The 25614-nt window shown below is 45.3% G+C and overlaps 1 protein-coding gene across 3 annotated transcripts in view; it reads right to left on the bottom strand.

The window, feature by feature from the left end:
- Positions 1-1983: 1983 nt before the first annotated feature.
- Positions 1984-25614, bottom strand: part of LOC8025085 (protein cycle) — a 269570-nt gene continuing 245939 nt past the window's right edge. For all 3 annotated transcript variants that reach the window (XM_029989709.2, XM_029989708.2, XM_040222394.1), the window contains exons 14-16: positions 25176-25266; positions 11850-12006; positions 1984-2304 (exon numbers count right to left, since the gene is read on the bottom strand). In XM_029989709.2, the coding sequence (XP_029845569.2) occupies positions 2120-2304; positions 11850-12006; positions 25176-25266 (433 nt within the window). In that variant the 3' untranslated portion in view covers positions 1984-2119. The remainder of the gene's footprint in view (positions 2305-11849; positions 12007-25175; positions 25267-25614) is intronic.

The following is a 25614-nucleotide window of genomic DNA, read 5'->3' as shown; positions in this document are numbered from 1 at the left end:
TAAACTCACCCCTCGACGCGCGTTTTTCACAGTGTGAATGCACCTTTAGCCAAGCAAGCTTGAATCGTCAAAAGGTTGCCAGAGCGTTTCCATAGCACCAGATAGTCGTCCACATACCTGACACCCTTACACACTTGTTTCCCTTCCAAACCAATGTGGACATTTTGGTCGAACTTGCCTAAGAAAATGTCACAAAAGACGGGAACTCCCAGACGGCCAGTTCACGCGAAACCACGTGTGTTGGAGTTACCAGCCGCGCTCTAAAAATGAAATCCTCGCCTACGATTTGACAAATTCCAAATCAGTAAAAAGGAGTATTGCTTTGTCTTGTCTCCCGGCGGAACTTCATTAGTCATGCCACCATGTTATGAGTGACAGCTTCAACCTGCAGGTTAATCAAATTAGAGGTGCCGGTTTTCCAACTTCATCTTTGCTTGGAGCTGCCGAGGCGCTGTTGAAAAAGATCAAGGGTCAGGGTATGAAAGAAAAAAAAAAAAGCGAGACCTCGGGTCATTCCCTACTTTCACAAAATTTTACATAACTTGAAAAAGGTGGGAAAAAGATTAATGTGCCGCTTGTGTTTTCGGCGCCATGTAAGTTGGTGCAATGATGCCCGCGGATCCAGCAAAAACACAAAAAAAAAACAAGAAAAAAAAAAAAACGGCGCTCGCTTATGCACCGCCAATCATGCCAAAAGATTTGTAGTATGTAACGTAGGTGTGGCGTACAGAATACCGCTGACATATGGTTGGGTGTACATCGGCCGGACAGGACGGCGCGTAAAAGAGAGGATGCGCGAGCATGACCTGTCTTTGCGTTCAACAACTGGAGGATACTTGCTTCTTCACTGTAGATGTTGTCAGTGCCAGGCCAACTTTCAAAATACCACGATCGTTGGGAGGGCTCGTGAAAAAGCTGCGAGGGAAGTGCTCGAAGCGTATGCTATAAAAAGAAGGGGACTGAAGGCTGCGTTAGCTAGCCGTCAATTTTTCTGCATCAAAAAGAGAGTGATTTTATTGACACGTGGTGATGAGAGACGCCACTGAGTGATTCAGTGATTTTTTTAATCGGAGGCTGTTTTCTTTAGCTGTTTTTAAACAAATGTTCAGTTGAGAGTAAGCACTCGTCCTGTTCGCCTTCTTTTTTATTCATGTCTTTGTTATCGCTTTTTTATTTTTTAATTCATGTACCAACTCGCCCCTTCGTTACTCCAGTGCTGCCATGTTGAAAATATTCGTTTGCAAAAACAAGATTGGTTCACGCAGGTAATGACGTCACAAAAACGATGGGACGCGATTGGTGAGGGAGGAACAAAAGATTTCCTTTGAAGGGAATTTGCCGCTACCTTCTTGACTTGTAACTGGCTTTCGTTTTACCCCTCCAAACCTGCTGAACTTCCCGGATCTGTGTGTGTGTGTGTCGTGTGTGTGTGTGTGGGGGGGGGGGGGGGGCCGCTGCGGTCAGACAAATTTTCACCGTCCTGAGAGGGCCTACTGGAATCGTCTATAGGCGTCGGAAGTCCTGTCCCAAACACTACCTCTCCGCCTTTCTCCCGCGAAGAGTGGGTGCGTGCCCTATCCCGTGGTATGCACTTACTATACGTGCACGCCGGAACTTGAAACAGTCGCAGCATCATACGTGATGGTTTCAAGAAGTCACAGCATCATACGAAGAAGATACCTAATACAGCGAACAGACTGGGCGCGAGCAGTCGTTCAGAAGTAATCGTCCAGTCAAGGCGTCTAGTATTTGACGTGTGCTCGTTGGCGTTAGAACCGGGAAAAGGAAGAAGCAATCGTGCCCCCTCCCCTCTCGGACATACAGAACGATAAATAACACAGGGGAAAAAAATTAGAAATCTGCCCAACACATCCAACTTCCCTTGCCGAGTGCTGCCGTATTGCAGAACGGCAGGATCTTGATCTTTCCGAGAACGCTGTCACCTCGTTGGTTTTTCATTGACGATGCCATCAACAGACCACACACTTCTCAAACGTCAATGTGTATTCTACAAAATGACCCAGGGGCTGAAGGACGTGCCGTAGGTAGGATGTTTTGTTTCCAGCTTGACTCTCAGAGTAATGGCCGGGCGCACAGGCTTTGCAGGGCAGGGTGTCCCTCAGGGAAGGGGCCACGGTATGCCGCTGAAGTCCACCGGTCCACCAAGCCCGGCGTCCGCTTCCAAGAGGCTCATGATGACGGCCATGGCAGCCTCGTCGTTGCCCTCGCTGTTCCCCTGGGTGCCGGAGCTGCTCAGCATGTCCCGGCTCACCAGACTGTCCATCAGCTCCAGCTCTGCAGCGTCTGTTCAAAGGGGCCACCGACCGTTAGCGCCACCACAAAAAACGGGCGTGCAGTGGTACGAGTTATAGAACGGTGCTTTCTTGGAGACCCGGAAAAACGATAGGTGCTCTACTTTGCTACTTGCTCTGAATATCTTTCAGAGATTAGCCTACAAGACGTTGAGATATAAGTGCGCTTCTGGATTTAACCCCAGAGCTCTGGCGTGCATTTTTTTCAAAATAAACTGAGCTCGATGGCTTTTCCAGGCATGCTTGACATTTTGGACAGAGCCGCATATCTACCGAAAAGTTCTATATCAGTTGTGTATTTTTAAAGATACTCCCGTCTCTTTAGTACAGTGCTTTATTCGTAGCTTATTCTAGGAAAGCATATAATGATTTCAGGTATGGAGCAAATAAGAACTCTGTTTTCAGAAGAAAACTCACCGAAGAGGAGTTCACCAGTGGAAAGCTCACCAATAAAAAGCTAACCGGAGAAATGCCCGCTAACTTTGTGGCAGGTACGGAGAAACCCTCACCAGCCTATATACAGACCCGGAGAAGAAAAAAAAAGAAAACTTGAAACACTGGATGTTATATTTTGGAAACAGTGTTGCGGAAGCTACGAACGCCTCGAAAACCGTGTTCGCAACCAGGTGGTTGATATTGTTTTAAGGCACCAGTGAAATCAAAACTGCAGGCGCTTCCGAGGCGAGTGCTGATGATACATATTTGGAGGAAATGCACTTCACTGCAGCCCTCGCTTCGCCGTTTTCAATTTACTGTCACCATGCTTCAATTTGACAGCCAAATTTGGGGACCACATGAAACGTATTTATTGACCAAATGAAACGCACTAGTATTTAAAGCCTTTTTCTTAAATAAAAGGTGAAAACTTCAGAAGCTCAGCCGGCTTTGGCAGTGCCGAGCACATTCCAGCTTTCCGCAAATAGCGTCTCAGAACCCGTTCATTGTTGCTGTGCCCGATTCTCACGAACATTTTCTTCGCCTGGACCAGAGTTAATCTTAGTTAGATTTCTCAGTATGCTGCACTCAGTAGCTCAAATAAATGTTGTAATGTTTGAAAAAAAAGTGTCGCGGGTATCCACTATTTGAGAAATAACTGGCGTCACTTCGTAGAAAACGAGGTTGGAGGATTCTGGAAATGAAATTGTCTGCGGATTTGAAAAGGGAAGACAAACGTCTTAAAACAAACTGAGTGTGCGTGTCTGTGTACGTGTGTGGCTGGGGGGGGAGGTGGGAAGGATAATTTGGCGGAGCTCAATCAAGGTCTCTGCAGCAGAACAGAGACAGCAGGAACTTGCTTCCTTGGTTGAGGAACTGTCCGCACTCGCCTGAGCACGTGTTTACCTACTTTTATACGAGAACCTCCTGAACCGGTGATTTTGTTAAATTGTTCATTTTTTACAGGAAAAGGGATCAGCAGACCCCAACACAAAGTTGAGCGATTGCGAACTTGAAACGGAAGTGACCGAACATAAAGCAGGAAACAAGCTAGAAACGAAAATGCAACCTCAAAACGCAAAAATAAAAGAAAGAAAATGAGAAGCGACCAGAAGAAGACACGATGTGTTTGTTCTATGTTTCACCCAGCGACGGCAAAAATATCAGTTTCTTTCATCATCCTGGCACTCTCGATAACGCCGTGATGAAAACTTCGATAGCCCCACCCTTTAATGAAAACAGATATTATGACAGCAAGGTAGGTAACAAGACAGGAGCAGGATGAGCCCTCGAAATGCAAAGAAAAATTTATCTGGGGAAAAACAATACCGAAAGGAAACGGAAAACCACGAAAAAGATAAAACGAAAGATAGAAGAGGTGCCACACGGGCAACCCGAAGGCCATTCACGACGAATGACATTTGAGCGGAAGGCCAATCAGCGCGCGACAGTCCGGGCGTGGCGCATTCCACGCGCGACAGATTGCGAGCTGATTCGTCAATCACACAAATGTCATTCGTTGTAAATGGCATTCGAGTTGCCTGTGTGGCACGGGTATTAATGTCCCCTTGTTTTTTTGTTTTTTTTTTATTTTTAAGTTAGGTCACTTCCGAATGCAGCGTTTGGGTAATCAACTTGAGTATTCGTTTAAGTTGGAATTCCACGCTTGGTTGGTATGATTTTGAACAGAAAACGGCGATAAGATTGTCTTCCAGAGCTGTGCATGAACGCAATAAATCGTGTGTGGTGGTGCTTCGATACCGTGTGGTATTTCTTTTGAAATTGACATCCCTGGACGTTCACTTATTGCAAAGCGAGCAGTTGTCTACGCTATGAACAACGTTGGCTATGAGCTCGCGTCTTCAGCAAATGTGGTCAGAACAAAACGTGAAAATCCTCCTGCTCTAATGGCGAGGCCCATGCACGACCATAGAGAGTATTCACTGTACGCCATATTTGAGGGCGATCTGATGAGCGCACGTTCAGAACCAGCTCCCATTAATATGCTGCTAAGACCGGCAAACCTGATGGGGCGGAATGCCCGTTGCAAAAAAAAAAAAAAATTCGAAGCTCGCGTCAGCACGGGTTCAGTAGCCACGCACACAGCTATGGTCGCCATTGAATACTTCATTAAAACCGACGCGATGACAAACTGAGATTGGTGGTGCTCATGTGTCACCCCGGGGATCTCGAACCCATGTACACATATGTCAACGTGGTCAGATTCGAGTGACAGGTCCCAACGGTGGACGGGTCGGCCGTTTTGTCGGGCACATATTTGACGCTTTGTGAATTTTCATTAAAAAAAAAAAAAAAAAAAAAAAAACGAGATGACGTAAAAGACGTGGGTTTCCGGGATTCTAGCTTGAAGGGTTAAACACCTCACACAGTAAAAACAGCAAAATAATTTTTTGGTCAGGTGTCTCATTTTATTTCACTGCGATTTTTATTTTTTCCGTGGTACTCGAAAACTTAACGAAAATGAGCCTTAGCTGTTGTAGATATTAAGCTTGTTAAACACAGAGTATATGACTCTCACAAAAGGGTTAGGCTTATACGAAAAAACAAGAGTAATGCCAATGCAAAATAATGACTCAGAAATCAAAATTACTTTTAGCACTGAGTGTAGAGAGAGTTAAAATGACTGCAGCCAACCATTTTTTTATGAATAGCTCTCACAGAGTTTTGGAACAGTAGCAATATTAATTTGGTGATTTGTGCGGACCAACTAATGGTTTGCACAAAATACAAAAAAAGTATACAACGGGTAGAGTGTAACATAATGTTAAACATTAGCGAGTTTTAGAATAGGGGGCCCCAGAGCTTTGGGTGCCCCAAACAGCTTGGGGCGTCCCAGTGCCCACGCGCGGAAGTTCTGCGCAAGCGCACTGGGACGCCCCAAGCTGTTTGGGGCACCCAAAGCCTCTGGGGTCCCCTATTCTAAAACTCGCTATTGTGTACGGATGCATAATGCGCACGCTGATGAAGACTGGAAAATCGCTACAATTTACAGTCCTGAGCGCATCGACAGCTTACACGCACTGCTCACGCTGTAATTATTGCATTTTTATATTATTTTATAACAATCAGGCGAGGTGTAAGCTGTGTCTCCTGACTGCTTGCAATAGAAAAGGTGCAAGCATTCTAAATCTGAATAGTTGAAATTAACATCTACGTGCTGACGGCTGACAGTCTTCTCGGTCAAGGGCTTGCCCAAAGCTCGCGCTGACAGCGAACTTTCGCCACTTGATTTTACACCGTCAGAATTGTTTTTGACAATCACCAACGTTGACCCACGCGAGCGGCCAGATGTGAACATTCTTCGTTAATTGTGGCACACATGACCAGTAGTGAAGTTTGTTTTCTTTTTTCTCTAGACCACGCTGAATCGCAGCGTGAACTATAAAGAAAACCAATATTAATAAGCAAGCGTGTGATCACGCCAAAAAAAGTATTGGCACTGCGCAAACGCAGCAGGCAAGCGCTGTTTCACCATAGGTGCGAGCCAAGCGGTAACTACAGGCGCTATCATGCTTTCCTAAAAAAAATTTTTACTGCATAAACGCCTCGGCAGGGGTCCATCTCGTTTCGTCAAAACACGACTAGCATTTTAATAAACACACGTCTCGAAGATATATTTCATAAACACACGTTTCGTCGACACGATGGATGTTTCGTGGAAAATTGTTTTGTGAACGTATGCAACTGCGGCGTTTCGTCGACGAGGTAATATTTTTGCTAGGTTGCTTGGATCGAATTACTGGCTTCGTTTGCCTGAAGGATGCCGAAACTAAAGCGACCTTAATTAAGCGGCTCCGATAGGGCAAAAATACATTCGTGAGCCCTAATCTTGAGCTTCCAAACACTCCACGCTATGCGTGAAAACTCCTCACCTTTCTTCGCGAAAACTTCGATATAATCTCAGGCACGAGCTTGCAGCAGTCTTCATGGTAACCGCCAAAGGTTGGCCCAGCTAGGCCCAGCTAGGCCCACCTGTATGCCGCCAAAAAAGGCGATGTGCGCGGACAGACACTTTCGTCGAAACGTCGCAAGGTGTGTCGATAAAACGATCGCGTGAACCTTTCGATGAATCGAACTGTCCATGAAGCGTCGCAGTAGACGAAGCAAGCTGTCGATAAGACGTCGTTCGACGAACTGATGATCACCACTCGGCACGAAACTCGCTCTTGTAGCTTTCGCTGTGCTCGAGTGGCTACAAGAGCGAGCAGAGCTTTCGCTGTGCTCGCTCTTGTAGCCACTCGCACTCGAACCATGACTTACGTCGGCGCGCGACAAAACTCGAATTCTGCGCTCTGGTACGCGAGTCCCGTTTACCAACTAGCCCAATCTGCTGTATTAACGAGCACTCGAACCTTCGTGTGTCAACTGCGATCTGCATGATAGAAACGGAAGCCTTCTGGAAAGTTGTGGGACACATTGCTGAGACCTCAAGCCGCGCGGAACATTTTATTCCAAACCGAAACTTTATGGACAGCGCTCACCGATTCGCACCTAGACGTTTGAGAGTCACCGGCTGGTAGATTTTGTCGCGCAACGCGGAGTGATGATGACGAGGTCGAAATCATTTTTTCATATATTTTTGTCTAAGCATACTTTTGGCCTCTTCATTTTCCGAGGTCCCTCCGTTGGTCGCTGTCAATGGCTCCCCAAGCTCCAAGCAAGCCACGTACTACGCACACGCTTACGTAGGCGCTAGCACGCACCCGCAACTCGCGCACGCGCGCACGCAGGCACGCACGAACGTATGCACGCGCGCACGCATGCACGCACGCAAGCGTACAAGAAAACATTCTTCAACGAAACGTTCCAAAGTGTGTCAATGACACAAAAGGAGTCTCGTTTCGAGGAAATGATTTGTCGATGGAAAATTGGAGCGTTCACATAGCGATCAGCCGATGAAACGTCGTTTGATGAACAACATGATATAAACCGCACAAGCAGCAGGTTTGTACTACAGTGGGCTCGGCGAATATTTCCGCACTGTCTCATACGCTCAATTTAGATTAAAAAAATACTTGTGTCCTCCATAAATCGCTCAGTTCTGCACGCTTCTCCTCAACCCCCTGATCACAAGACATACATATCGACCTGCACTTAGCAACAAGCAATACACGCGTCCGTCGTGGGGTCAAGTTGACAAGGCCACGAGGCCCTTCCCTTTGCCGCCTTCCATACCAGCGCAGCACTATCCCGTTGCTCCTAGACGCACGGGATATAACACCCTTTTCGTTTAGCCTCGGAGCCAGCCACGTTGTCCCCCTATCCGGTATGCGTTCAAAACAAAAAGCAAGATATTACAACCCCGAAGATGTAAAAGAGTATAGGAGGGTCATAACGATTGAACGACTGACGGTTGCAATTAAAATGTTAACACGTTCTACTGTCGAGGTGAGAAGAAAGCGATCTTTTCACGCATACCGGAAGTTCCAGAATTGAAGATGGCGGCGCCCACGTAGAAAAGGTAAAACGGAGGAAGAGCATGGGCAGAGCCTCAAGTCATGAATACATAAATATACTACAACGACAAGAGCCAACTACAAAACGACGACGAAAATAATCCCTGGAGAAGGGGAACAAGAGGGACAAAGGACAAACATAAATCTCCAAACACAGATAGGCGACTCGTGAGCGACCGAAAAAAATCCGCCTGGTCCAGGTATTAATGCGTTTAATTGCATTATAATTACAAAACGTCTCTCTTTCTGGACAGCGAGCGCCATCCAGTGCAAACTAGCCGAACTAAAGTTTCGTCGTGACAGTTTCATGAACAAACGCTCCGAAAGTTAATTTTTGGAAAATGCTAGTTCACGTCTGTGATCTAGAATACAAGCTCCACAATGTGGATTCGTCTGATATTGATTATAACGCCTCATTGATTTAATATATATATATATATATATATATATATATATATATATATATATATATATATATATATATTAAGATTTTCTAATGTATGTATGTGGGGAAAAAGCGTTTCACAGTTGTTGTTTTTTTTTGGTACATAATTGATATACTTAAAAACTATGTAATCCATGCCTTTAAAAACACTTACATGATTCTGTAAAACGCTTGTTGCTTCTCTGTGATGATTTTAAGGCCGGCAGTCGTGAAATACTAAGTCCCATCGGAATCTGATGTGGTGAGTCCCCCTTAAATTATGTTCAACCTCCCCCTCCAAGTTTGAGCTCTAGCTTTTTGTTCATTGAAGCAGTATTCTGTAGCATCCAGCCGCTTTTCAATGGTTATCGTATTAATCATGTAAGTAAATCGCCAAGCATCGCTATCATGTTAGCAGACGTCCTTGTCAACCTGTGTCTTGACGGATAGGGCCTGCTAAACGTTTATGCCGAGCAATTTTATTTTATTCACGAAATATTAACAATTTAAGCCGAAAGATATTCCGTTCACTTCGCGATGTCTTGCACAAAAAGCATGTCGAAATTACTGCTCCACGGATCAGAGGGCCATATCAGAGAATAAAGGCCACCCCGGTAGGTATCCTGCGATAGATGAGCTGGCTGGGCTAGCTTGTTTTGTTTAGCAGCCGAGGAAACTAGGAAGGGCTGGCACCGTGTGACGCAGGGAGAGCACGCGGTGAGTGCGCAACGTGCACAGGGGACTAGTCGGAACATCGGTGCCACGAGCCATACCACAGTTTCACGGCCACACGGATCGGTGTCGCCATCTAGGGGCCTCTTCAAGATGGCCGCCGTGGGACCTCAGCCTTAACGTGAACTCCGGATATCTATCGACTTCAGCGCCTAGTAAAATAATGCTTGCAAGATGCGCACAATAGAACCACCACAAGGTGTGACTTTTTTCTTTTTGAAACATTCCCCAGTTCGACACTACTCATTTTACCGGGACTGCCTAGAAGAGCACTGCGATTTTATTTTCTTTGCTTCTGTTGGTTGTAAACACAGCACTCTGTTGTTACTCAAACGATATTACGCAATGACAAAGTTTCTTCGAGAGTAATTAAATTACATTACTAAGTATTTGTAATCTACTCAATATATTTTAAAGGGAAAATAACTTGAGAAGTACTCCGATACTTTTTGGGGCAGGTATTTAGTAACTTAAATAATTTTGTGGAGTATCTCGTCCAACACTGGTCTGGGCTGAGAGTTTGTAAACAGTGGATTCGTCTCTTGGCAGCTTCAGAGGTGGCGACGTTACGCAACGAAGAAAACTTGAAGGAGCAGAAAGGTGGGCCGTCTCCTTCTCATCTGTTCACGCCGACTGAAGTCTATCGACACTTGTTGAAACATGCTCACGCCTATTCAATGTGCCGCAAAAGGCGGCACGGCCTCGGGGCTGAAATCCGAGAAAAAATAAAAAGGGTATCAAATGCACGCCGTCGGTGTTAGGAATATGGGCGATGTAATGAGGCCCTTTACTTCCGATCCTAGTGCTGAAAAGAAGGAAATCCGGGCAAAGAAAAAGATGCGGAGGGTAACACGCCTCGAAATACTTTTTTGCACATGAGGGGACCTATGCAGACGTTATATGGACGGTCACAGTGCTATGAATTTACGATGAATGGAGAAAAACTAAATTGACTCTCGTGGGTCACTCTCTCCGAGTTCCTCCTGCTGAGCTTTTCGTCGGTGAGCTTATCTCCTCTGCCACCGCACACTTGATATTTATTATTACACGCGGTTGCATTTGTGAATAAATATACCTTCTCTCCACATTGTATGGGGAGAGAAGGTTTATTCATCTAAAATCTGGCATTGTAACAAAACGATATATTTAATTTTGTGTAAAAAAAAAACAAAAAAACTTTAGGTGAAATATTTGAAGCGGAAAAAGGCGCTCACATTTCCTCTCTAAGGCGACATATTACAAACTTTCCAATGTGTTCTAAGTGGCAGATGTAGTAAATATTAAACATTGCATTGCACCTGTGCTTTATGCGCTCTTTCTTCCACTTAGTAACGACATTATTGCCTAACGTCATCGCTCTTCAGACTCAGTACAAATATCAGACTGTTCATTTGACATTTAAGTTGTCATTTAACATGAAATGTTCAAATTGACAATATGATAGGCTCATCTAATTGTATTCGTCAGAATTCTAATCTTCCCGTTTAAATATTGAAACTCATCATCATATCACTCCAGTTCGAACTAAACTGCACTAGGCTTTATTCCCTAGGCGGCGCCACCAACAAGTTCTGAGTCACGCCAGTGAAGCCGTTCAAAATGGCGCATCTCGCTCGATATAATTTATTTCTGGTTCATCTCGTCACTACAATGAACTCTCACTTTGCCCTCTTCAATTTTTCACTGCGTCGTAATATTTGCCGTCGTTGTCTCCCTGATAAAGTATTCCCATCTTTAAGGCAGTTTCTCCTAGACTGGACGACTCATGAAAGATTGTTCGGACCAAGACCGAACCCACAACCTACAAACATTCACTTCTACCGGAAACTATCATGGACTGGAATGGCCTTTCGCATGACATCATGACGATCAGCGATATGTTTTGCGCTACGCTAACCAACCACTCCCCCTGTAAGGTTACCGTGGACTTTGAGGGTACGTGTAAATAAATAAATAAATAAATGCAATAATTCTGCGGGTCGTCTACAACTAAGTAACAATATAAAGATTCGGGTTCCCTCAATACTAACGAACATCGCTGGTGGTGTACGCACGCCCTTGTCATTTCGTTCCTCTGTTTATCTATTCTAGCTTCGTCATCAACAAAAAGAAGGGTACTGGGAATTATAACGTTTATACCCTTTTTTGCATTCTAAATAACTTACAATATAAAAAAAATACAATTTCGCCGCGTTACAGCGGCATTATAATCTAGCTTAAGCACAGCTAATGTAACATTAAGAACAGTTAAAAACTCGTAGCAGAGTCCCTTTCGGCAGAAAAAAGGAGCGGTTCTGACAAAAGCGTTTGGGGGAAAAGCGGTCGCGTCGAAGCGCCACGCTCCTCAAAGTTTGGAAGGATTTCTGCATGCACAGTGGTTTCGCTCTGTACCGAACCTGACAGCGTCCCTCTAAAGATCCGCAATGAGAAGGGCGGAACGCGGGCTGCGAGCAACACTCGGAGGCCTACCGGATTCCGCAGTGGCTACGCTGCCAGGAGACGTGGTCGTGAACCCGGCCGCTGCCGAGTCCAGTTTGCGGGCCTCCGGAGAATCGGCCGGGACGCTGTTTCCGTTGTGGTCCTCCGTGCCGGCCGAGCTCGTGCTGGGACCCGTCTTGCTCGCCTCCTGCGCACGAGTCAGCTTCACTACGGAACCTGCATACTCAACTGGTGCGCTTAGCGTCCTACCTCGCATTAAAAGTGGCCTCCAAGTGGTAACAAATGACGTCACATAAGCCGACGTGTCACGTTGTCGGATGTCGCGATTCTGGCGGTTGGAGCTAAAAGCCCCGGCAAAAAGTAAGAACGAATGCGAGAGTCATCACGGCGTCACAACTGCTGGCTGCTGAAGTTTCTGTCCACTGTTAACCTGGACATCGACCTGCAGCAGAACGGGCTTCTGCGACATTAACCACTGTAGTTTCGCGGCAGGCGAAAACATAAAACTTTTACACGTCCAGGAGCAAATCGAGGGACTAACTTCTTGGAGACGATAAACACATAAGTCGGAGATAGGGACAACTGTCTCTTTACAAACACGAAGAGGTCAACCAAAATTTGGAGCTGATTCGGTACTTCGGGAGCAAAAGGAAAAGAAGGGAGTAGGTTTGAGGACTAGGAGAAACGAGAGAGGAAAGTAACCGAGAAGAGATAGTATAAAGAGAACAAAAACAGGTACCCGCTATTGAAGTTTATAGTGTTTTGAAGAAATGAGTATTAGATAACTTATCGGTGTTTTTGCGGCCTTATGTTCATCCTCGGGATTCGACCTAGGAAGGTGGTGCAGTTAAATTTCTTTATTGGTTCTTAGCCCCATTTGTATGTTGAGAAGTCGTAGACGCGTCCGAGGCACCATACTCTCAGCAGAATGCCTCATGCAAAGGGGGCTTTACTCAGCTCATGACATGTCCGTCGACTGCTACGAGGGTCTCAAATGAATCACTGACTTTTAGTGCACTCCGCAATGTCGGCACATTTCCCGGTGACCGTCCCCATATACCTCGCTACTATAGAAAACCAGCCGACTATAAACAACTAGTTTGGGAAATAACTGGGCTGTCAAAAGAAATGCGCATTTAAATCTAAGCTTGGTCTACCAGCTGAAGTCCAGATGCAGCCGACGCACCGAGCTGATTGGGCCAACCAGACACCGTCAAAAGCGTACCATGGTGTTCGTCAGGTTTCTGTACGTCCTCTATCATCGCTGAACAATTCATAAACGAAAAAGTGACTTGCACTTTTGACGCTGCTTGATTGGTCCCATTACCGCGTAGCGTCGGCTATTAACACTTTCTATAATGTGTATAAACTGATTTGTAGCTTAAAATTAGGGCAACGTTCCGTGTGTCGCTAGTGACCAACCTTATGTATTCTTGAAATATTTTTCAGGAAAATGTATTACTGACAAAAAACAGCGCAAGAAATCACGGACAGGTAGGAAAAGGTGTACAGGGGGAACAGTGCACCCGGGAAACAGTCACTCGAGTCAACATACTCACAAAACAAAGAGACACGCAGCGCTGCGCAGCGAAAGGAGGTATTCTCCTTCCGGCCATTTGGCGGTACACTGTGACAGGTGCGGGCGTGTGCCACTCTTTACTGACACTGCAATCGTGGCACACTGATCAAGGAACCAGGCAGATCAGAAGCGTTCAGCATGTCACGTTGCGAGGAGGGCAGCTCTGTCATCTCTCCGTCTATCGATTCGTTTTGCAGCAAAGACGCGTAAATCTGTCGTTTTGAAGCGAGTTTGTAAATACCTCGATAAGATAGGCAGATATGCAGTGTTTGGTGTTTTTGGTGGTTCGGCGTCTTCATGTTTTTTTTATATTAAAATTTCGTTTTAAAACAGCGCTTGTCGTCTTGTTCCTTCTACCTGTCCTTCGCAATTTTTGCGCTGTTTTACGTTAGTAATGCAACACCAGCTCGCACTAGACACCACTCTTATAGAGAAAAATGTAATCCTGCTTTCACTTAGTCAAGGGTAGCTTTAAGAATCAAGTAGCGAGGCTCACGGCCGCGGGCTACCCGTTACGCCTCCTAACGGCAGTCGCAGAAACGCCTCTACTAAAGAGAAGACGCATTGAGAATGCTGAACAAGTTAACAGGAAAAACAGGAACATCACAGTATTAGCGTACCTACACAAAATATCTCATAATATGAGGAAAGTGGGACGTCGAGCTGGTGTTCACGTGTTCTTTTCGGCTCCAGACAGGCTATCTATGATGTGCAAAAGAGTGAACTCTCATGTAATAGAGAGACAGGTGTGCACCAAGAAACACCAAAACCAGTTTGTTACATGCGTTGCGGTTGTTGTATACTCTATTCCCCTGTCCTGTGGCCGGAGATACATAGGGCAGACAGGACGTTGTCTTAATGAGCGTTTAAGAGAGCATCGTTATAATGTGTCTCAGGTTGTGTCGGGGCACCTTGGGGTGCATTGCCGCGATTGCGGATGTGCTCCGTTTTTTGAACGATACGCGGTCATCAGAAAACAAAAAGATAAACTGACACGTGAGATTATTGAAGCCCGCGCCATTGGACAATCGGGCTCTGAGTGCGTTAGTGCCCCGTCACTTGGCTCGACGGAAAAGGAGTGTATTTTTCTACTCAGATCGGAGAACAACGGTGCCTGCAAATGACTCTGGGAACACGTGTAGTCCTCCTCTTGTGTTGTTTCTTTTCTTGGCTTTTGGGCCGGGCAAATTGTGTATTTATACAGGTTGTCAGTGCCAATAAAGCTCAGTTGTAAGTCAGCGCTGTGTGTGTCTACCGCCTTCTACTCTGTCCTTGTCCGTGCGCTGTTTGTTTTCCGCTAATATGAATGACCAACTAGCCCAATCGTCAACACTACTGTAATTCGACATCACATAAAGATATCAGAATCTACGAGTGGCATTCTAGTTGTAAGCTATCGTAATTTGTTTCATTTCATTTCATTTATTATCCCTTAAAGGCCCTGCCAGGGGCATTACTTAAGGGGAGGGCAATACAAAGAAGCACACAAGTAAAACTTTAATACAATATAAAAACAAAAAACAAAACATAGAAACAAGATGCGGCTGAGCACTGGCCATAGGTAGGAGCATCGCACTGATTACATATTAAATATAGACGATACAGCATGTCTGAAGAGGTCGGGGTCACTGATGAGCACTACACGGTCCGGTAGATTGTTCCACTCTATTATGGCAAAGGGAAGAAATGAGTTGTTAAAGGTGACAGTGGAACCATGGATGCGACGTACACTAAGGGAGTTAAAAAGTCGTCGGGATGAACGATGCGGTTCTAACAGTAGAGCGAATGCGATAGAGTTGCAAAATGACGAGCGTTTTCGAAGACGAGGGATTTTATTGGGAATAAGTGCGAGACGGGTAGCATCATTCTGAAGGTCATCAAACGCTCGTGGTGCCACCTTGCTCCACTAATGTTTCACACACTAAAAATAGCGATAGTCATCTTCAGAGAGCGGAGTGTAATTCATTGTTTTCTGCGCCAGCATGAAAGTAGGTAATTTTGTCGAGTGATAAGGGCATTAATGGCGGTTTTCTTTGGTGAATTCTAACAATGATTAGGACGTGAATGCCGTTTCTTATTAAAGCGAAGCGCCAGACACAGCAATGAAAGCACTGCGACTCCCAGCCTCCGAATATGTTTAGTGCTACCGGCAGTACGGAGATGATGACGGCCATGTTCTGGGACAGTGAAGGCTTCGTACTCACCCACTGCGTTCCAAAGGGAACGACAGTGACGGCTTTATCCTACGGAGAAGATTATAACAAAAAAAAATAGTTCTGACCGTTTTTGTGGGGATAAAAAAAAAATACACGACCGTAAAAGGTCATTATCGTTCATCACGACCATGCTCCGGATCATCGGGCGATGTGTCCTGAAGTATTTTCTTCCCGAAAACAACTTTTGAAATGGCTACTGACGCCCACTAACCTGGCACCCGGCAATAGACCCTATGCGAAATTGTTCGAACGTCTGGCAACACTCTGTGCGCTGCCATTTTTGTTGCGTCGAAATTTCCCCGCTGTTTGTCGATTTCGTGGCGTTGTCGGTAACAATCGTGGCCTACCGCTCATCGTCATCGATCCTGATCCACACCTGCGAGCTAAGGGTTAGTATTGTTCTACGCTCTTCTTGCTCATGTACGTGAGCAAGAAGCAACCGGTCGCTGGTTTCTCGCCGCGACCATCATGTCGGACGTACACTTCAGTTTAACATTTAGCTTTGAGCGCCGGCAAAGGCACGGGCGCGGGCGCCTGGTTTTTGAAAGTGCTTTCGCTGAAGGGGTGCTTGTGCAAGCAAAGGATTCTTCAGAAGTACGCTTTCGCGCCCTGGCCTTTCCTAGCCCCGAAGCCGACTAATGAGACAGAGCATGTTCTTCGGCGCTTCACTAGATAGGAGCTGTGCATTTCGCATATCGTATATTTCGACTGTTTTTGATAGTGAAGGACAGCGTTTGTGGTCGAGTGTTTTCAACGCTCTCTGTGTTTGCATCGGCAATCAGCCGCAAGGGCTCGACCGACTCTCAAAACTAAGTTCGCAGAGGTCAAGCAGTCGTGATGTCCAAATTTAAACTGCTTTCTGTTGCATGAACTTTGTACATCAGTTAGGTGACCTTAGAACTGGAGGGCCGCTCGTACTAATTAAAGCACGCGCAAACGTTTGTCTTTTTATGCCTGAAGATAAACGACGCCCTACAAAAGTATCGCACGACAGCGCTATTCGATTCTGAAATTCCGCCGGCCAGTGGAGCAGGTTTATGTCGGATGCCTGTTTGTCATAATTACAACATCCAAAATGATGCGCATGCTCAGGTTAGAAAGGAGAAAATAGTGATGCCACGACGCCACCAAGGCAACTTGCCGATGCCGATTCCTGCCAAGAAAAAGAGGCTTAGAGAGAGCGGGAGAGCACTGGTGCTTCCTCGTCAAGTTTTTAGCTATAGTACCTAATTCGCATCTCTCAAACATTGCTAAAAGGTGGAGTGAAAAGAAAAAAAAAAAATTGGCAGCGACTTCTACCTTGAAAGTTGTAGTTGTATGAAGCGCAGTATTTAAGAAGTTATCCTTTTAATTTGTTTAGAAGTGTATACAATTTTCCATAGCAGGGGTCTCAAACACGCGGGCCGCGGACCGCAGGCGGTCCGCGACATTTTGGGAAGCGGGCCGCAAGCATACAGCCGCTGCGAGCTCCCGTTCATATGCCTCGGTGCCACACGCGCCATGAATAATGGTTTTATATCGTCAAATTTTTTTCTGCTCAAGAAGCAGCTCTGCTTCTGTAACGTGTTCACGAATTTGGCAATATTCTGTTTATCGTTTTGATGGAGTATTGTTTCGTCTAAATATTGGCGTCTCATTATTTTCTTGTCTAAATCAACCTGAATGGCCACAAGTAGGCTGCAAGCGCGAGCTCTTGCCAAAGGAGGCACCCCGGCTGGACGAACTCTTGATCTGCAAGTAGCTAACAAACATAAGCTATGAGCTTGGGCTTCTAGCTGCCATACAGAAGCTTAAAAAATTCCTATAATGCTGTTGTAAAGATCACTAGGAAACTATAAACTGCCAGAGAAATTTGTATATACCTGTTGAACAAAGTGAATGGTTTGACAAGGCAACGACGGCGCGCTTGCTCTCGTTCTAATAAAACTGCCAGTGCTGTGGTGTGACTGAGTTTTAAATTTTCTTATGACATCATGTAGTCGTACATGCAAATGAAAGCTAAAGACGGCAATACTGTGAGCTTAGAAAAAGCAGATAGCACAAAGTTCCTTCTGAAGAAAATATTTGAGGCGTCGCTGGGACAGTCAGCTGCTTTTCAACTTGACACCACTGCTGTTTGTTCGTTTATAAACCTTTTCTGCTTGCTCTCGCCCCCGACCGCGTAGTAGGCATATCCGGTATGGGCGACGAAAAACTGTCAAAACGTTTCAACCTCCAAATAGTAAAAAATATAGGGGAGGAAAAACGAGAATGTGTGATGGTTACGTTTATGACCTAAATGCCTTCTATTGGTGTGGCGGCTGCAAAGCATTGTTTTCGCCCATACTGGAAGTGACGACAATTCAAGATGGCGGCGCCCTTGCGAAAAAGGTGTATACCTTTGTCCCATCATAGCAAAACATTACCCCCTCACCCATCCTTGGCCCTCGTCCTTTCGGGGTGGGGTATCTGGCCTTCCCACTCGTATGAGTTTGAAACCACTGCTCTATAGTATAGGGGGCGTGGCATCTATATGCAGGGTGTTTTTTTAAGCTGTACAGGTTTGTTTAAAAAAGCCGTGAAAGTTACACTAATGCGGTTTGCGCAGGTGAGTTATGCGGCCAGGGAGACATAATACAGGGGGCTAATCGTAATGATCAGTCGGTTGATTAAGTAAAACCTCTTGATTAACTTTTGAATGCATGAAAATAAACATATGGTTCAAATAATAAACTTGCTGAGAGACATCGAAAACCACTGAATCAAAAATTTTCAGGAAAAATTTGAGCGCGTGAGAAGCGTAGTGGTGCACTAAAGTTACCAGTCGTGGAGTAGGTACAAGGCTAGCGTTTTCGGTAAGGCGCCTGCGCGATCTTTCCGTCTCTTATGAGAGCCCCAGCCTTGTACCAGCTCCATGGATGGTAATTTTAGTACACTACTATACTCTGTTTCACCTTATGCTGTACCGCAGCGAAGGCTACAAGTGCGAGCTCCTTGTTCGGCGGCACAAGCTCTCGTTGGGGGGACGACGACGAAGTGTTTGGGAACACGGCTCCATTTCTTCGCTCCTTGAATCAAACAACAAGATCCAGAAAACTGCGCAGGTATCTCGCCGTTCGTCTCTATCTTACCCGATCAGAGCACTACAAATCTGCGACGACGCCTGAAAAAAGGCCCTGAATTGGCCCCTTAGGGGACAAACACCATGATCCATGAGGCCGGCAGCGCAGCGCAGTCATCAGATGCATCCAGCATGTCTGATGACTCTAGCATCATTATGAGCGACCCTGATGACAACGCAGGCTTTACACTGGTGAAATCGAAAAGGACCAGGAAGAGAAAGCATGTCTCGAAGAAATCTGCATCCAGTGACGACACCATCATCACAACGCCAAGCCCCGGCCTCACCGTCGTCGTCAAACCTGCAGATCCGAGCCAAATCATCACGAAGGTCAATCCTCTAAAGCTATCTAAGAAGTTAAACGGCATTGCACCGGACGGAGTGATCCTCATCAGACCAAACTACCGACTTAATCTTCTGGCGATCGACACGAGAAACACCGAGTCCAAAAAGACTCTGCTCAAACAGACAACCCTCTGCGGAATGAAAATCACTGTATATGAGGCACATCAAAGATCTTCAGCTATTGGAATCATCCGTGGAGTATCTCAGGAGATCATAGAAGCGGACCTCCAAGAAGGCATACGCGCGACTGTCCCTGTCACCCAAGTGAGAAGGCTAGGGAAATCAGATATCGTCAAGCCCGCCTTTGCCACTGAAACTGCTCCAGAGTACGTCACTCTAGGCCACACCAGATTCAAAATCCTACCATACACAGAAAAACCTCGACAATGTCCAAAATGCAGTCGCTTTGGCCATGTTGCAAGTGTATGCAACAAGGTGGAGCGGTGTAGTCGCTGTGGCGGCCACCACCAACGCGGTGCCTGTGAAGCAAAAGAACCGCAGTGCATCAACTGCAAAAAGAACCACGAATCGACATCACGCCAATGCACCTTCTACAAGACAGAAAAGAAGATATCAGCCTACTGCAGCGAAAACAACATCAACTACACAGCTGCCCGGTCTGTGGTGAAGCCATCTGGCCCCAGACATCAAGATCCTGAGCAGAGAAGCCATCACCGCCAAAGTAACGAAATCGAGAAGACATCGCAAGTTGTTGTGATACCCCCAGCGAGAGATGCAGACTTCCCACCTCTGCCAAGCCATTCAACTGGGGGAGCAAATCCTGTTCAAACGTCACATTTATCTTCACACGGCCAACACTAAGAAAGCGTCAGCCAATCGAAGATGCTCCAGTGGGCTCCAAAGCAGCTCCACAACGAGTGTAAGGCCCCACCGCTTTTAAGATCGAGTGAAACACCAAAATCACAGAGCCTGGGAAATGCGCTACACACGATAGCAACGCTGATTCGTAATCTTCTTGTTTCCCTTGATTCTCCACTGGCACAAGCTACAATCATAATCATAGACATCGCTCTTCCTCTGATCAGCTCCTGGTGCAAGTAGAGAACGTCCGTAACAACTCATTCATTTTTCAGTGGAATGCTCGAGGCCTCCGGAACCGTCTTTCAGACTTTCGTCAATTAACCTTCAAATATCAATTCCCCGTAATAGTAATATCGGAATCACGTGTTACTCGAACATTACGCTTGCCCAGTTATGAAGTATTCCACTCAAGTCGTGGAAGAAGTCCCAGCAGGCTTTTACTGGTGATACGTAAAGACCTCACATATGTGATACACGATGTAAACCCCCATCCTACCAATGAATACGTGGCAGCAACAATTAGCAAGGACACTACAGTTCTGACAGTAATAGCTGCATATATTGAACCAAGAGCCAGATTCGACAAAGACATTCTAGACGAGCTAATTAGGGCAACCCCGTCTCCACATATTTTGACTGGGGATTTTAACGCCCACCTTCCTTTATGGGGAGGGGTAAAAACCATAGTACGAGGAAAAAATATTATAAACATTGCTCACCAACACAACCTAACTATATTGAATGACGGAAGTCCAACATTTATTAAAGGTGCAACACTTAGCAGCTGCTTAGATATCACGCTGGCATCGTCTTCCATTTCGCCCCCACCTCGCTGGTTTGTAGACATCGAAACTCATGGCAGTGATCACTTTCCGACTTACACATTGATACCCGGACTAAATAACAGTCGCCGTAAAAAACTCCTTACATATACTAACTGGAATATGTTCAGCGAAAAAGTTGAAATACATGCCAGGAGATAACCACAATTGAAGATTTTTTTAATATTATTGAGAAAACAACATCGGATGCTACAAAATCTTTAAGAATGCAGATCAGCCGAATAGCTGTGGATGAGGAGTACGAACGACTTCGAGCCATCCGTCGACGAGCCGAACGAAGGGCAAGAAAAACTAAAAATAGAGAAGATATAAGAAAGTCCAGACAAGCGCAAAGAAAGGTGCAACGCCATCTCGATAAGCTTTCAATGAAACGATGGAGATCGAACAGTGCTAGACTGAATCCCAGGAAGCCTGTAACGCAAATATGGCATATGACGTGAAGTTTCGGTTCCAGGCCGCAGCAAACTTACCCATTTCGTTCGATCGCACTACATCGGCAAGTTACACAAAAGGAAGTAGCAAAAGATTATTGCTTGCAGATTACTCGCGACTCCTCAATATCATACTTGGCTATCCCTATAGCTAGTCATAACACTGCATCAGTGCAAAACGATGTCATCGACGCTCCATTTACTTTAATAGAACTGAAAGAGGCACTCTCTTCAACAAACAAGAACTCATCCGCTGGTCCAGATGGTGTCCGCTATTCTGCATTAGCACATCTTGGTAGCGCGGCTAGAACATTCTTACTCGATGTCTATTACGCTTCGTGAGAATCTGGTAGAATACCGAAAGAGTGGAAGACTTCACGAGTGATTCCCATACTTAAGCCAGCCAAGACCCCTTAGGAGATTAGCTCATATCAACCCATCGCATTATCGAGCTGTGTCGGGAAAGTCATGGAAAAAATGATACTGTCACGAATCGAATGGGACCTCGAGAACAGAAAGATACTTCCTACATGCATGTCAGGATTCCGCCGAGGAAGGAACAGTGTTGACAATGTTTTAAACCTAGTATCCACCGTTGAACAAGCAAACGCGAGAAAATTGAAAACAACCGCCGTCTTTATTGATATAAAAGTTGCTTTTGATTCTGTGGATCATAGCGCCATCCTTACAGATATGAGAAGGATCGGTCTCAGTACAAGACTATGTACGTGGGTCTCCGGTTACCTGAAAGGTAGACACATCTTTATTTCCACTGAAGGTGGAGACACCGATCTCTATGAAGTTACAAGAGGAGTACCCCAGGGAGGTGTCCTGAGTCCCACTCTTTTCAACATATGTCTCATTCATCTTGTCAAACTGCTTCCGAAAAATGTGCATACATCTTTTTACGCCGATGATATTTGCTTCTGGGTGTCTAGCAGATCGTTATATATAAACAGAGCGCGTATACAAAAAACAGTCAATATAACTGTAAAATACCTCCATTCACATGGAATGCAAATCTCCCCAGCCAAATCCGCTGCTATCGCCTTCACGAGAAAGGATACAAGGAGATATCCCATTCTAATAGAGGGGACACCAATTGAATACGTCAAAGAACATACATTCTTAGGAGTGACCCTACATCGATCCTTGTCATGGTCCCCACACATCAGGCGCATAAAGCAAAAGCTGAAGTCCTTCACACAAATTATTAAAATGATAAGTGGAACGAGATGGGGACGTTCAGTAAGAGCACTTTTGACCCTTTACAACGCTCTTTTTGTCGGACTATTACGCTACAGTATTTAAGTCATGCTTGGTATCTCCAAGTCGTCAATTGAAAGACCTGGAAAGTGTTCAAGCACAGGCTCTAAAAGTTTGCCTAGGACTACCAAAATGTACATCAAACATTGGAACTCTTGTTGAGGCTAGAGCAATTTCGCCCGGTATCCTCAGAACCCAAGAAACTATTTGAGTTCACCTACGACACCAAGCGCGCACCCAAGCACATCATCTAGCGAATATTACGGAGGTTAAACCCTCTGCTCGCTTTTCGAAGGTTATCTCGCAACTCCATGGGTATATTCCAAATGCTTTTGAATTAGCTAAACCTCCGCAGCAAGCACCATGGACGTGCAGTTCTATCGACATTAAATTGACCATCCCCGGTGTTACGCAAAAAGCAGCAACCTCAACACCTGTTATGATGCAGCTAACACTTGAGTATATACATCATGCCTATCTCTCATCGCGACACATATATACAGACGGGTCAACTAACTTTATATCATCATCCATTGGAGCCTATATTCCGTCAACTAGCACGACAATCAAAACGAAACTGAGCCATATTACATCCTCGACGGCAGCTGAACTTGCGTCTATCCGGGCAGCTGCTGCCTACATCAGCACTCAAAACCCCCAAAACTGGACAATATTTATAGACTCCAAGTCCGCTCTCAGCGCACTCATGCATAAAAGAAAGAATAACGTAAATGCTCAACTGATTTATGACATAATGCAGAAATTCCATGATGTGAGGTGTCAGGGACATGAAATTGTCTTACAGTGGGTACCGGGGCACAGTGGCATACCCGGCAACATCTGTGCTGACAAAGCTGCTACGGACGCCCACGAAGCTGATAATACCTGCGCAATTCCTCTGTCAAGGACAGATGCAAATGATATAGTCCGAAAAATTGGGAGAGAAATATCACCCAGACTATGGACAGATCCATGCTACTATTATGCGCACTTGAAACATATTGACCCGCAATTAAAGTTCCGAATGCCGGGAAATATAAAACGACGAACAGAAACTGTGCTGCATCGAATACGCTTGAATGTGGCTTTTACTAGAAAATATCTTCATATGATCGGCCAAGTAGATTCACCGCATTGTACAGCATGCTCAACAACACACGACATTAAACATGTACTCTGCCATTGTTCACTATATAGTTCCCAAAGGAAAATACTAAAACAATCCTTGAAAATACATGATCAGGACATTGAGCTCAGCCATATATTAGGACCCTGGACTTCAGTAGCAAAAGAATCCAAAGCAACCAACGCTTTACTCCGGTTCTTAAAGGACACCCGCCTGGACCAAGAGCTGTGAACTGACATCACTCTTTTTAGTGTACGTGTGGCTATTTATTTTTCGCCAATCTTTGAGTGCGTATATATGTGTTTGAGTATGTGTGTGGGATGTGTGTGCCTGCTGTCTTTCTGCTCTCTTCCTTTTCACGCAAAGTAGCAAACCAGCACTCACAAGCAAGTTGACCTCTTTGCCTTCCTGTAAATAAACATACCTCCAAGCTCTCGTACACCAAGGGCAGCTGCCAACGCTATGAGCTCGCGAGCTTCTAGCCTTCGCTGCGGTACAACATAAGGTGAAACAGAGTGTACGCTGCTCACGCGCTCTAATTCTTTCTGAAAATTACTGATTTAGTGGTTTCTTATGACGCTGAGCAAGTTTCTAATTCGACCCATATGTCTATTTTCATATTATAAAAACAGTTAATTACGAATTTTAATTAATTAGCCGACTGATCGTTACAAATATTCCCCTATAATATGTCCCCCTGGCCGCATAACTCACCTGCACAAAGAGCATAAGTGTAACTTTCACGGCATTTTTAAATCAATCTGCAAAGCTTTAACAGAAAAACACCGTGTATATATATATATACCTAAGAGGTCAGGTAACGTGGGGTCATGTGACTTCAATTGTACCGCTAAATTTATCGTGAGACTACATTGGCGTATAGTTCACGCGACGTCAGGTTACGGGACATTTCCTACCAATGTTAGCGGGAAAACTGAATTGGTCTGTAGGTCCCTGGACGTGAAGTCGCGTGACATGAAATTTCCCGCTAAATTTAACGGGGAAACTATATTCGGCAAATAGGTCACATGATGTCAATTTCCCCGCTAAATTTAACGGGAAATGCACGAACGGAAGGACGAGCGGACACAATTTGGGGATTGGGGAAAGCGTTAAAAAGCATTTTATGCTTTTAAAGCAACTCAACTGCGATTGGTTTTACCAAAAAAGAAGCGCCACTTTGCTTTTATTTACACTCTGACAAAGGACATTTTTTTAGGGTTATTTGACCAATGCTGGGTAAAAAGGGGGCTAATACTGAATAACAAAGATTACAAACATCATTATAATGGTTTTCTACCTACGTTTTTCATATAATGTTTTAAATTATACGAGTGTGATTTAAGTCACGATATAGGTTACGTGATACGTTACCGTTAACTGTTTTTTATCAAATGTCTATAAAATACTGGAACGCACTACCTTGCTACGCTGGTTTTATAAATGGCAGTTATACGCATATTTGCAGCAGCTACTGCCCTCTCTAAACACTTGTCCAGAATTCAATGTTTTAATAATGTTAATGCTCTAACATTGCCCTCCTATAATTCTCATGGGGGCTCGCAGGGAAAGATGAATGATGACTTGGCTCGTCGCCGATCACACCGACTGACACTCCAAGCCGGTTACCTCAGTGGTCGATGGCTGACCCGACGCAGCAGTCAAAGGGGCGGCCTCCGGGAGAGTCGACGAACTAGCGCCCTCGGAAGCGTCTTGAGCTCTGCGGGAAAGACCCCTCCCGTCACACAGGACGCTCAAAAGCCCCAGGCGCCGAACTGCAGCGAAAAAGGCCGCGAACAGGGGCGGACAATACACCCTGCCTGGTCAATTTTATGTATTTTTGCAAACTCCGGGACCGGTACAAATTCGGAGTGTATGGTTTCTCACTTTGTATTTTGAACTTTTTAAGCAAACCCACATTCCGAGTTTGGTGAGGAGAATTGCTGTCAATTGTCTAACTAATCATGTTCCACATCCGTTTATTATTTGGTATACGTGAGTGATGTACAGATACATAGGTGATTAATTAATTTCTGCTTTGTCAAACGAGCTAAAAAAGATCGGCGCC

The sequence above is a fragment of the Ixodes scapularis genome, unplaced genomic scaffold, assembly GCF_016920785.2.
Source record: "Ixodes scapularis isolate PalLabHiFi unplaced genomic scaffold, ASM1692078v2 PGA_scaffold7__128_contigs__length_106722199, whole genome shotgun sequence".
Lineage (NCBI taxonomy): Eukaryota > Metazoa > Arthropoda > Arachnida > Ixodida > Ixodidae > Ixodes > Ixodes scapularis.
The sequence above is the reverse complement of the archived record's forward strand: the minus strand, read 5'-3'. Positions and strand labels throughout refer to the sequence as shown.